We start from the raw sequence: 13,100 nt of genomic DNA, 5'->3' as shown, positions 1-13,100 counted from the left end.
TTCTTTACCATGGAATTAAGTCAAAATATTATACTACTATAATTAGGACTTTAGTCTAAAGGGTGAGATACCTGTACGGTGAGGAAAGAAAAACACATTAGTAGGACAGGAAAAATAGTTCCACAACAACAAAAAATCCCAAAATGTGAGATTTGCAGTGGTAGAACATAAGAGTCCCCAATTCCTGGCATTTTCATGAATATAAACACACCGGTACACAGACAGGCCACAACTCAGAATAGAAAAGTTGATTAAGAATAAATTTATCACGTTAAAGACATATTATTCAATTTTCAAGTATGGTATGAATGTAAATAAACATATACTTTTAAGGTTATTTTACAAGTTCAAAGTGTTAACAAAAATAGGAATATTATGTGCTGCCATCTGTTACTGGCTACAGATTACGAAAAGTTATTTTAGACATTAGTATATGTATTCTCTGGTACATACAATTTTAGTAACTGTGGTAATTTCTCACCTTGCTCTTTCTTAAAGTCTTTCTCGGACATGGCCACAGGTAAAAGCAGTTCTCCAATAGGTGGCTGAATATTAACACTGAAACAATCGTTCTTGGTGCTAAGGAAAAAGAATCAAAGATGACTAAACGCCTGATAAAATACTTCTCAAAACTATGCAGTTACATAGATGCATATGCCAGCATTTAAAGTGTCATGAATCTGATTGCAGAGAAATACATCTCAGAACTAATTTTTTTTTTAAATTGTACACTTATAGTAAACTATATGATTTGATATAAAACTTTTATTTCACTCATTTTTTTGGTGCTGGGGACTGAACCCAATGGCCTCACCAGTGCTAAGCACCTGCTTTCCCACTGAGCAATACCCCCAGCCTGACACGTAACTTTCAAAGACAGCAGCAAGGGTAAACAAGTACAACCAGAAGAACACTTCATGCAACTTACAGAGAATATTTTAGCTTTACTTTGTATGTAACCACATGGAGAAGATGAAGTGCTTCAGTCTTAAATGGTTAAGATCCCTTTTTAAAAAAATTAGGTTAGTTTTTTAAAAAGAAAAAATGAAGTATATACTGTATTTAGACACGTGTGCTCATCAGCAAACTTGCTTGATTTTTAAAAATCCTTATTTCCCAGGATAGTTTTTCAGTGATATCACCAATAAACACATGTAAATTTATTATTTCAAATGATAGGATATGAAGACTTCAAGAAAGCCAATTTTCTTCTAGTATCAGAAAAACCAATACTGATTGTACTTATTTCACTTAAATCTTATGGCTATCAATAAAAAACTTACTACAGGTGTTTTAAATTTGTTTTAAAGTTTGATATCTGAAGTGAGGCTGATGAAATACCAGGCAGGAAGGAGTGTGCAAAGAAGCAGAGAACCCAACAGTTTGTTGAGAGACAGCCATTTATTATTTGGAGTACAAGAAGTCTTGGAGTTACAGTGAAAGCTCAGGAAGAGGCCCCCCAGGACCCAGATTCTCCTAGCTTTCCATTCCACACCCTCATGGGTGTGCTGGCTCTCCTCACGGCTGTCAGATGGCTGCTGCAGCTCCAGGTACTGTGCTTTTACATTCCACATGAAGAGGGAAGCATGACCACGAAGGGGTGGTAATAAGTGAACCAACCACATCTGTTCCTCTCATAAGGAAAGCAGAAGCTCTCTTCAAAGTCGCAAAGAGGGCCTTCTACTTTCACGGTGGAAGTGGATCCCATTGTTGGTGGGAGTGGGACCGCAGAGGAGGGGATTACAAATAAAACACTCTATACCTTAGGGTAAGAAACACAGAGTTCAAGGGGGAGGCAGGAACACTATCAAATGAAGAAAGAACATAAAACTCACTGTCACTTTATGGTTTTATACATTGTATTCTTGTTTGAGCTGCCTTTTATTTTTTCATATGTGTAATGTCCAAGATAAACCAGTAAATCCAATTTATTTATTAACTCAGCATTTACTCAATACAAATTTGATACTCTGTACTGTGTTAATATGTGGGACTTGAAGACAAGTGAGACTGATCTTTGAAACTCACCAGTCTAGTGAGAGGGGAAGACATTTCATTTATAATGAAGTACCTAGTGCTACATTAGAGCTTTGTGGAAAGCAGTACCATCCACGGAGGAGGAACAGACTTGCTCTGCAGGAACAGGGACACATTTGCTTCCAGGAGAGACAGGGCCACCTCAGGCCTGTGAGAGGCTGGTGTGTCTGCCAGTGTGTGCTGAGCTGGGCACAGGTAAAGGATGTTGTGGGTGGATGGCCATTCACCCCAGCTCTCTCAACAAAGTGGCATCTGGTGGCTGCTGCCCTGAAATCCTGCTCAGTTAGCATCTCCTTCCACTCGCTGAAGTGAACTGATTTGTATGGTAACAGATATGGCTACTTCACTCAAGTAGTAGGAACTCAGTGATCCTGCGTGCGTGTTAGGTGTGTACAGAGAAGAAAACAAAGGCAGGCCCATCGCTGAGTAACCCAGTAGTTGAGGCAGGGGGTTTTAGTGTGTCCAAGTGTTTTCTTTTAGTAATTCCTAATAATGACCCTAACAGGCAACTTCTGTTATCCCGGATTTACTGAAAGGAAAACCAATGAAAAGGTAAACATCATGCCCGCGGTCACACGGCTGGTAAGTGGCAGTGTGGCGATCTGAGCACAGGTGTCCCGCAGCTGCCCATGTCCATGCCACTGCACTGTGCCGCTCCAGAGGGTGGCAGCCTGGAGAACCAGAGGACAGGATATTTCATGGGAATGCTAGAATCAGAAGGGGGCCTGGTAATGGACTGCAGAGAGACTCTGAAGCTTCGATGGCAAACAACTGGGTGGACGAACATGCAGAGGGGTTCAGCGGCTTTAACCATGTCATATTCTGAGTACCACTACATTACCTAGGAAGAGATGCCCGGTAGATAATAAATACAAAGCGAGAGGTAGGCGTGCGGTCAGGGCAGAACACGTGAGTATGGGAGTCACTGGGGGGCGGGTAGAGGGAAGAGCTGAGGCCTCACAAGGGAAAGAGACCACGGGGAGAGGACATGCTGAGAGAAAGGCTCGGAGCACACGGGAGAGATCTGCACTCAGTGAAGAAGATGAAGAGAACTGCAGGAAGCTGGGAAGAGGGGCTGGTGCACACTGCGGAGGCTAGGCGACTGACACTGAGCTCTGTGAGGCCAGTCCCTCAGGAGAGGACTAGAGTGCAACCAGATGGAGGGCAAAAAGGAAGAGTGGTGGAAGAGAGGCAAGGACAGCAGGAGTTTCGGTGGAGGGGAGCAGGGGGAGGGGGATATATATATATATATTAAACTAATTTAGTCTGAAGTATAAAATTTGAGTTTCAAATTGCTGGCTATGCCAATGCTCTCCCAAGTAGGAGGCAGAAGGCAACTGAGTGAGATACAGTGAAAGAACTTCATTATATTTATTTTCCTAATTCCTTTCGGAGTTGTTTTTCACAATGTTAGTACATATATAATGAGTTAGCATGGTGAGATGTACACTTACATACACATACACACATGACTTAAAAATAAACACATATAGGGAGTGTGTACTCAAAATGCTGAAGTAACAGGTATGTGACAACATTAGGGAGTGCTGGGCTAAATGAGATGAGCTGCGTCACCTTTAACAATTTGCTTTCTTCCTTGTAATACAAAAGCCTTCTCCATCCCAACACTGGGAGGGACCACACGCAGCACAACGTCAAGGAGCAGGCAGGAGGTATGGGGCAGAGGATAGGACCTCCTCGTCAGGCAACAGCAAAGTCCAGTTGAGTGAGCAGCAGCATAGGTTTGGTGTGGAAAGTGATCTCGAAACGCTCTCCTGAGCAACAGCAGTGTGTTAGGGAGTAATAAACGACCATTTTTCTTCCTTCCTGACAGAATCCTGATGTTCAAGGAGACCAACTGCCCTAGTAAAACACAGTTTCTAGCATTTCTTATGCTAAGAATGATCAAGTGACCCTGTTGCATCCTATGAAGCACAAACAGAAGTCTACCATGAATTTCTGGGGGATGTTCTGCTTTTCTGATATGGACACAGCTCCTTTCTCCATGTCGGTCTTTCCTTTTTTGGGGGGCTGGAGGGCTGGAACATGGGCAGGAGCCAGAGGTGGAGCAGCCATCATGGGACCATGAGGAAGACCAGCACATGCTAAAAAATAAAAGTGGAAGACCTTCTACCCTGCAGACACTGTAGAGCTACTCTGTCAACTCTGCATCACCAACTCCCTACATTTTTTGTTCTAGGAGAGAGATAAACTCCTGTTCGGTTAAGTCTCTACAACTGGGTTTCTGTATATTTGGCATAAGCAGAGCACACTATGCTGTGTAAATCAGCCTCATTTCCTAAGCAAGGTGTGGTTCCTAATGGACTAAGATGGAATGTTTCCCCATTCATTCATTCATTCATTTATTTATTTACATATGGGTACAGGGAATTGAATTCAGGACCTTGTGCTTGCCAGGTAGGCACTGTGCCACTGAGCTTTATCTCTGGTCTGTATTTATTTTTTTTGAGACATAGTCTCGCTATATGGTTCAGGCTGGCCTCAAACTTGTGGCAGTCTTTCTGCCTCAGTCTCCAACTGCTGGGATAACAGGCTCTTTTAGTTTGGGGAAACTTTATTTTCATTTATGTGAATATTCTAGGATATCCTGTGATTTTCTATGAACCTCCTTTTCCAGCATTTTACCTTCTTTTTTGTTCGTTTCTCTTTCCTTAAAGCTTTTTCTTTTCCTTTTTCTTCACATTTCTTTTGGTTAAACATGGGAGAAAAAAGTATCTCTATTTCTACACACAAATATCTCAACATGGGTGCAGGATGATGAAAAGGAAAATATATAAAATTACAGGTGTAAATTTATTAAAATTAAGTTACAAGACCAATAAAGTACTGTTCTCAGAGCAGTTGCATGGATCAGATGGCAGAGAAGTTGATGTAAGACTCCACTCATTTTACAGTTAACTGTAATGCACATACTTGCACATATAATCTTATCTCAGATTCCTAGGATTCAAACTGGTAGATTTTTAGATGAGAGACATGGACAAGAAGATTAACTTCTGAGATTCAAGTTTCCTCATCTATGTATTCAAAGAGTGACACTCAACTTGTAGGCTGGTTTTAACTAGTAAATGAAATAAAATGCTCAGGAGAGTGCACAGAGGTACTCAAAAATCAACATGCCTCATGTGCACATGGTAGGGGTGCCTCATTATTTAAGCATTCCCCCACAGGTTATCATTTCTATTTTTTCCTGTTCAAGCAATAATTAATGTCCTTCAACAGATCTTTTTTCTGTATAAGCACCAGTATTTCTCTTAAATTGCTAAGTTAAAGTACGATTACCTGGCATTTTGATATATGCTGCCGATGCTCTGGGGTGGTGCCAGTGCGAATTCCCACAAACAGTGCACAGGAGCTACATGCTTTTCTTTACCTTCCCACACATTAAATAGTTGGAAATTTTTCTAATCCGATAGTTGAAAGTCTTAGCACTTTATTTTCCTAAACACTACTGTTGCTAAACATCTTTTTGTTTATTGGCCATCTGCATTTTTTCTATTTATTTTTCTTTCTATTCTTGGCCTTTTTTCCCACTTTTCTTTTGGAGTCCTCATATACTGTGGCTATTAAACTTTGGTCTGTTAGAAATGCTGCAGTGTGTCACTGTCCTGTTTGTGCTACCTACTTTTCTTTTTGGTAGACAAGTTATAAATTAATGCTTTTTTCTATCTTTTTGGGGGGCCTGGGTTGTTGGGGATGAATCCAGAGCCCTGTGCAAGCTGGTGCTACTACTGCACTATTCCCCTGGCCCTTATATTAGCAGAACTTGTCAATCATTTTTCTTTGTATCTTTCTGGATATTACATCTTTTTTAAGATTTCTGCTTCAAAAAATAAAATATTTCTTTATACTACATTTAAATACTTTTAAAGGTTTTGATCTTATTGTTATGTTGGGAATCAAACCTAAGGCTTGAGCCTGCAAGGCCAGATCTCCACCATTGAGCTACACCTCCTTGACTGTAATTTTTTAATGGTTAAATTATAAATCAACCTGGAACTTATTTTAGAGTAGTATGTGTGAGGAAGTACGTTTATATTTCTCAGATAATAGTCCTCACATCATCTTACTTGAGTCCATTCTTTCCCCACTGATTTGAAATACCACCTTTGTGACATACAAAATTTCTAAATTCTCTATTTTGTTTCATTGGTTCCTGTGCCAATCAACATCAATTATACTGACTTTAAAAATTTTAATGTTTCTGTTGAACATGTGGCACGCGTGTATCTTCACTCACACTCCACTGTAGGTCGTGAGAGATGAGAAGGGAGTGTGGCTGACCTTTCCTCGATCGACAGGAGCAAAGATGTAGGTTGTGCACAGTACCCAATGCAGTGGACGGAGGCATTCGTCTGCGCATGAGCACAGAGCGTGCAAGGAAATTCTTCAGTACGTGACTGTTTCATCTAGATGCGAAAGCAGCCGAAAAGCTTGGGTAAGACAGTTTGAAGGCTGGGGGCAGCGAGCGATGACAACCCCAGACAGGACGGAGGGAAGGAGAGTGAGGTGAAAGGTAACCGTGGGAAACACAAAAGAAAGGCGGGAAGGCTGAGAGCCGCGCATGACCTAAGTATGTACTGAGCAGAACGGGAGGGTGGAGGGAAGCAAGGCGACCGGCAGGAACGCCACATGGAAACGCAGAGGAAGAAAGAAGCACGCGCAGGGCAGGATGGGCGGGGCACAAGATGATGCGCTCCAGGAGAGCATGCTTGTTCAGTCCGCAGGCCGGCAGGCAAGCAGGAGGTCGGACAGACATTCTTTCAACCACGATGTGTGTGTGTGTGTGTGGGGGGGGGTGCACTGTTCCTGGAGGTACTGCAATACCACGTCGATGCATGCAGTGGACGGAGCAAGCTCCTAGTCCCTCTCTCAGCTCCAAAAAATCCATTTACTATATTGTCCACAGATAGAGGACATACCAGATATTAAACTTGATAAGAACAGATACTACACTTGGGCTTAGGCAAAAGGCCCAGAAGCGATTTTTTTTTTTTTTTTTTTTTGAGTGTTGAGGATAGAACACAATTTCAAACATGCCATCTCTACTCCCAGGAGACTTTTTTCATGAAAAAAAAAAAAAAAGCTTGTTTGTCTCAAAACACAAGACATGAGTGGTAAAGTGCTTGCTTAGCACGTGTGAGGCCTTGGGTTTAGTCTCCAGTACTACAAAAAATAAAAATAAAAATGAAAAATGTTTAAAAATTGACTTTTCTTGGTCATTTTATTTTCCAATTGAATTTTAGAAACACTCAAAGTTCCTTAAAAAGGCATGGCCCCTGCCAGCCACTTTATTTTGTTTTCTTACTTTTCCCCTCTCTAATTTACTTAAGCCAATCAAGTTTTAATTGCTCATGTTCTTCCTTTTAGTTGTTTGGAAGTTTACCATATACCATATTTTGATGATGCTCATGGTTATATTTAATATTTTAAGCCATAATTTGACTTCTTTTTGCTATCGATCAATCCCCGTGCCAAAAATGAAGGGAGCTCTAGTGGACCATCATTCCTCCATGCATTTGTCCACATTGCGATTCTGGTTCTGGTTCACTACTAATTTTTTTTCATATTATGTGTCAATAATTACTTTTACACAGTGATAGATTCTACAGCTAGAATGTTTTTAGTCGTTGCTTTTTCTCCTTATTCTGCATCTTCTTTCTCGAGCAGTCCCTTCAACAAAGGGTTTGCAGGTGGCAAGCGGATAGAATCTTTGTCTGAAAAAGCAAGTTACCCAGTATCCTCAAAATGCTTAAGGTCATGTCCTTTGTGTTGTGGCCACCAGAAATGACGACCGGACTGATGAGAAATTGTATCCCACCCCCGTTGTTCCTTCTCAGGTAGGATGCTTTTCCTCTGCTCTGGGAGCTGTCAGTGTACTTTTCTTCTTACCAAAAATGCCAGCAGGATGCGGTCTCTGGTCTTTCATCTTCATTTTGTTTGGCCTTGGATGGGTCTTTTTGATTTGAAGGATTATGCCTTTTTAACTTGGGAAAATCCTCTTCTATAATTTCATTCTTTTAATCATTTCTTTCCTTCCAGATCTCCTATTAGTTGAATTGATCCTTTTAACTTTTTCTTTCCCATTTTCCTTCTCATTTTTTGTCTTTTCATTGTCTTTTCATTTTTGAATGCAGTTCACTCACTTGACCCTCTCTCTTCCAGAACACAAAGTCAGTATTCCACTGTGTCTACTGTAGTGTGTGTTTACTGGATTACTTCTGACATTATTCTTTTAAAATGCCAAGAAGAGTTTAAAAATTTTTTCCAGTTACTCCTTTGTATAGCAAGAAGTATGTTCTTCATTTATGGATGTAATATACTCTGGCATCAGATATTTTAATTTTCAGAGAAACTTTTTGTCTTTTTAAAATTATCTGCTCCCTTTATGTATGGCCAGCAGCTTTTTGTATTCATTGAACCTTCTCTTTCAAGTGGCAGCTTTACCTCAAAAGTCTGGTAATCCTAAACTATCCAATTACATCTGTAACAAAGGATGAGGCTTAACAAACATAGAAAGTTCTACTACCTATTAACTGTAAGACTTTAGGCAAATTTCTTCATTTTCTAGTGCCTCAGTTAATTTACCTTCCGAACAGAATAATAATAAAAAATACAGGTAAGGTTATTGCGAACTTAAGCAAATCGATACATATGTGGATTGCAAGTGTTTAATACAGTGCTTAATGTGCTACATGTACTTGATAATATTAGCAACAGTTTTTACTGTGGCATCCAATCTCCTCTTCTTTCACAGAGAGTCCCCATATCCCACTAAAAGTCCTTCCCAGGCAAGTTGTTCCTTTTTTTTACAGAGCTACCCTGAGGCCTCACACTGAATAGGTTATACTCCCTGCTGTTAGAGCTGAGGTGGGGGAGCTGGAGGGTAGAAGTAGTTCTTGAATTCTCTCAGGACTCCCTTGAATCCCCTCACTTTTCATTTACTCTATGCTTGATATTCTGCCAGATTTGTTCTTAACATTATAGTACTTTTCTCCCATGAGTGGTGTGCCCTGCAATTTTTATTTTCTTTACTAATGTTTACCTGTTCCCATTTGCTTTCTAACCATCAATAAACTCAAATTCTGATCAGTTAATGGCATTCTTTCTTTCTTGTTGTATTTTTTATTGCTCCTCCTCTTTTAAAGAGTCAATTTCTGTCTAGCATATTTTTGGACAAAAAGAAGTGTGGGTACAAGTGTTCAGTCCTCTAACTTAAGACAAGTTGTAGTATTTCTCATACTATTTAAAGCACTCATACTTGCTAATCATAAGAATAGGGACTTGCTTATGCACTGCACTGACTTCTGGAGAGATAAATTTATATATATTATATATATTTCAATCTCAAAAATTTAATTAAGAACTAAATCTGATGAGCATTTAAAGTGCAAAATTAAAAGGAGACATTAATGCTTATCAGGTACCCATAAAACTACATTAACTATACATAACAGCTCTCTTCCTGAAAAACCATAATAATCTAGAGTAAAGAAATAATGTAGAGTAAGTAGAATCACTTTATACTTGTTTCTTTCTTCTAATAAGTAGAAGAATACCTCAAAGGCTTCTAGTCCATGTTCTAAGGATTTCTGAAGGCTTGTTATCAAATATGCTCTGATTACCCATAATTTTATATATTGACTTCTATAATGTATTTTGAGGAAAAAATTCAGTATCAGCCATTCTTGCCTTTTCCTTTTTATTGAACTACCCAGACTAATATAGCACATCAGTAAGCAAAAAGTGCTACTTACTATGCAAAAGGCACAGTCAGTGATTGGCACCTAGGACCAATTGATCTACCCATTACCACCATCTCCCTACCCCCACCAGCACTACTATGAAGCTATTGATTTAAACACTGTCGATCGGTTTCCATTTTCTGATTTTGGGCAGGCCAATTAAGAAAGTGAGTAATTGTGATTACACTGCTTCAGGATCAATTACATGTGATGCAAGACAAAGTGCTCTTTTTGGAACACACACAAATTTTTTTTTTAATCTAGCCTGCTTTTGTGCTTAGTAAAACCAAAAATAAATAATTTATACTTTCACAGTAGAAAAATATTAATATGTTTATAATAGCTAAGGCTACTTTATTTTTTTGCTGACAATTTTAATGTGAATTAAATTTATCATTTTCCTATAGTTAAGAGAAATTGAGAAAAACTGTTTAACCCACTCCCCAACCTAAGATGAAAATCAAACACTACCCGTATTTTTATCCCTTAAGAGACTTTGTCAATTATAGAAGACAAAATGCAAATCCTGTTCAATGGACCACAAAAGAAGTCTTTGCCATAAAAATAATGAAAAATAACAACTCATCTGATTATACAGAAATCAAAAAGTTCTTTGCACAAACTGGTAAGATAAAAAAATTTTTTAGTATTTAATTTTGATATAAGTCGGTACATGAGGTTTGTCATTGGGCTCACATTGTTCAAATAATTAAAATGAATACACCTCTGGTGCTGGAGGAAAACTAGTTAGAGTGATGTTACTCACAGTGTGGTGTTCATATTACTGATTTGTGTTGTTTGTCTAATAGAAAAATAATAAACAATTCCTAGGCCGTGCTGGGGAAAGCAATCTGTTTCTATCTATCACTGATACAGCAGACCTCCCAAAACATAAAGGTGATGATCTGCATAAAATCAATGTGCCATGCTACACTGCTTGGATCCATTGCTGCGGGTTCTCAGCAATAAAAGGTATAAGATTAAGCCTCAGCTACAGCAAACTGAAAAGGTAAGTGAAAATGAAGGGCTCACTATACTTAATATATAAATTTATTTTAACATATCTCTCTCCTAAGCTTAGAAATTTTTAATCATAACAAATTCTGTCCTAAGCTTGTTAAAATTCAGATAAATAAAAATCTCAGTTCTTTTAAGAGAGTAAAAACAAAGCAACTTCAACTCAAAATAACAAATGTTTTCCTGTATCAGAAAAACATAAAAGGATGGAATTCAAAGACAATTCTCAAACATGCATGAAGATAACAGCTTTGCACTACTTTGCTAGAATTCCTCAGAAGTGTATAAAATATGTGAAAACAAAAAAATTAATCATAAAAAACCCTTATGAATAATATTGAGTTATAAAACCTTTACCAACTATATAAATGCTCTTTTGACTTTTATATAAAGCAGCTTGTAAATTAACATAAAAAAGGGAAAGCATATAGGCTTAGAATCAGTAATACTCTATGAGAAAAAACTTTGAGATATCTCAAAATGACATACTGTCTCAAAAGGTATCTTCTTAGGGATATTCAATGATGTAACATTTTTAATTTCTCCCAAATTTTCCAAAACTGTAATATTAAAATAAGTAAAGAACTTGCTGGCAGTAGCTTATTTCTTTATCCAACAAACCACTAATTTCAATTAATATGGCAGACTGCAATGGCTAGGTAAGAAATACTGAAAATACGCACATCACACACGGTTTGTACAACTGTTGTATGGCATTTGAAACACTACTGAAAGAAAACACATTAGTTTAAATGTCATGCCTCACAGAAAAAGGCTGTTGAAAGCTTAGCTTTTGTTCTACCATACTTCACAGGTGATGTAAAAAACAAAAGAACAATTGAACTTACCACAACTGGAAAGTGGCAGTCTGTGTAGAATCACAGAAGTCAATACCCATTGAAACAGTAATGGATCCCTCAGGCTCAAGAGAGTCTAGGAAATAAGATAATTTAGACATGAAAACACACAGGATGTGAGAAAGAGGCAAACTAAGTACTACACATTTATTTAATGTTTGTATTTGGTTAAAACAGCCCAATTTAATGAAAAAAATTCATACTAAGAATAGTAAAAGAAATTACCACCTCACTGTTTGGCTCAAAGATTTTTGTTTTGCACAAATCTGCATATACTCCAATGAACATATTAGATCCACTGTTTCAGAAACACCTCTTCCTGTGAAATTTCATGTTTTACCTTATTATTATTATAGGCATTGAAAGTGAGACAGAGATAAATGTGTCCTTGTTTGGCACACTTGCAATGGACTTTTGGAACTTATAAAGATTATTTACTGAAAACTGTTTATTCTAGATAGAAAAAGTACATTTCTAAACAATGTTCCAAATTCTCAATTGAAAAATTCTAAAACTTAAAAACTTAAAGCAAAATTAGAAGAAATTGTAATGTATTCAGAAATTAACCAACCTAACAGGCATTCTTAAAATAAGTCTATCTGCATCATTCAAAACATTACCGTAAGAAAATTTAGGGGCAGGTTTGATTATCTCAACAAAGTAATAAAATGGCACTGTACAAAGCCACCGTACTAAGCCATAACATAGCGTTTCTTAAGCTTCAACTATCAGCTAATCAAGTATGAGAAATAATCACACCAACATACAATATTGTTTTTCTCAGTTGACAATAATAAAACTTAACAAGATTTTATCCTGTTCGTGATTCCAAAGTTTGGCTACACATTAGAATACCTGAGGGCATTTATATAATACATGTATATACACAGAAATCATTCACTTCTGATATCCATCTACTCTGTTCCAAGTCTTCACTACAACTGCAGCCATACCATGCAACGGCTTCATATTTAGCTTTATCTATTCTGTATTATGCATCTTGTCAGATTTAGTTACATTTTAGCAAGCACACTTCTAATTCAGTTGACTGTGACTGTCCCAGGGCTTGGTGGTAACTCCGATTTCCTAAGCATGAACAGAGATGATGTACAGATGGGACAAAAGAACAACTCTCAAGCCTGACACATTAGGAGCCATGTGTGTATCTCATAGGCGCCATGCAATTAGGCATTAGAAGAGGGCCTTTTTGACGCTGATTTTGAAATGCTATTGGTTTCCTCAGTGGTATTTATGTTGCTTTGCTGATTCTATTAAGTTGTTTATAAATCTAACATTTACTAGTTTGTTACTCAAGTATTGTAAGTCGTGGCTATCTAAATCTTCAGCAAACAGGCTTTTCTATAGGGTAAATATTCTGCTCATTCATATATACAAGTATATATCTCAGCAGATATACATGTGT

General features: G+C 38.0%; 1 protein-coding gene across 1 annotated transcript in view; it reads right to left on the bottom strand.

Annotated features, from left to right (window-relative positions):
• Ap3b1 (adaptor-related protein complex 3, beta 1 subunit) overlaps window positions 1-13,100 on the bottom strand; it is a 258,894-nt gene that overhangs the window by 16,978 nt on the left and 228,816 nt on the right. Inside the window, exons 24-25 of the mRNA XM_005386022.2 lie at window positions 11,669-11,753; window positions 482-579 (exon numbers count right to left, since the gene is read on the bottom strand). Of these exons, the coding sequence (XP_005386079.1) occupies window positions 482-579; window positions 11,669-11,753 (183 nt within the window). The remainder of the gene's footprint in view (window positions 1-481; window positions 580-11,668; window positions 11,754-13,100) is intronic.

The sequence above is a fragment of the Chinchilla lanigera genome, unplaced genomic scaffold (genome assembly GCF_000276665.1).
Source record: "Chinchilla lanigera isolate Chin_1 unplaced genomic scaffold, ChiLan1.0 scaffold00024, whole genome shotgun sequence".
NCBI classification, from domain to species: domain Eukaryota; kingdom Metazoa; phylum Chordata; class Mammalia; order Rodentia; family Chinchillidae; genus Chinchilla; species Chinchilla lanigera.
The sequence above is the reverse complement of the archived record's forward strand: the minus strand, read 5'-3'. Positions and strand labels throughout refer to the sequence as shown.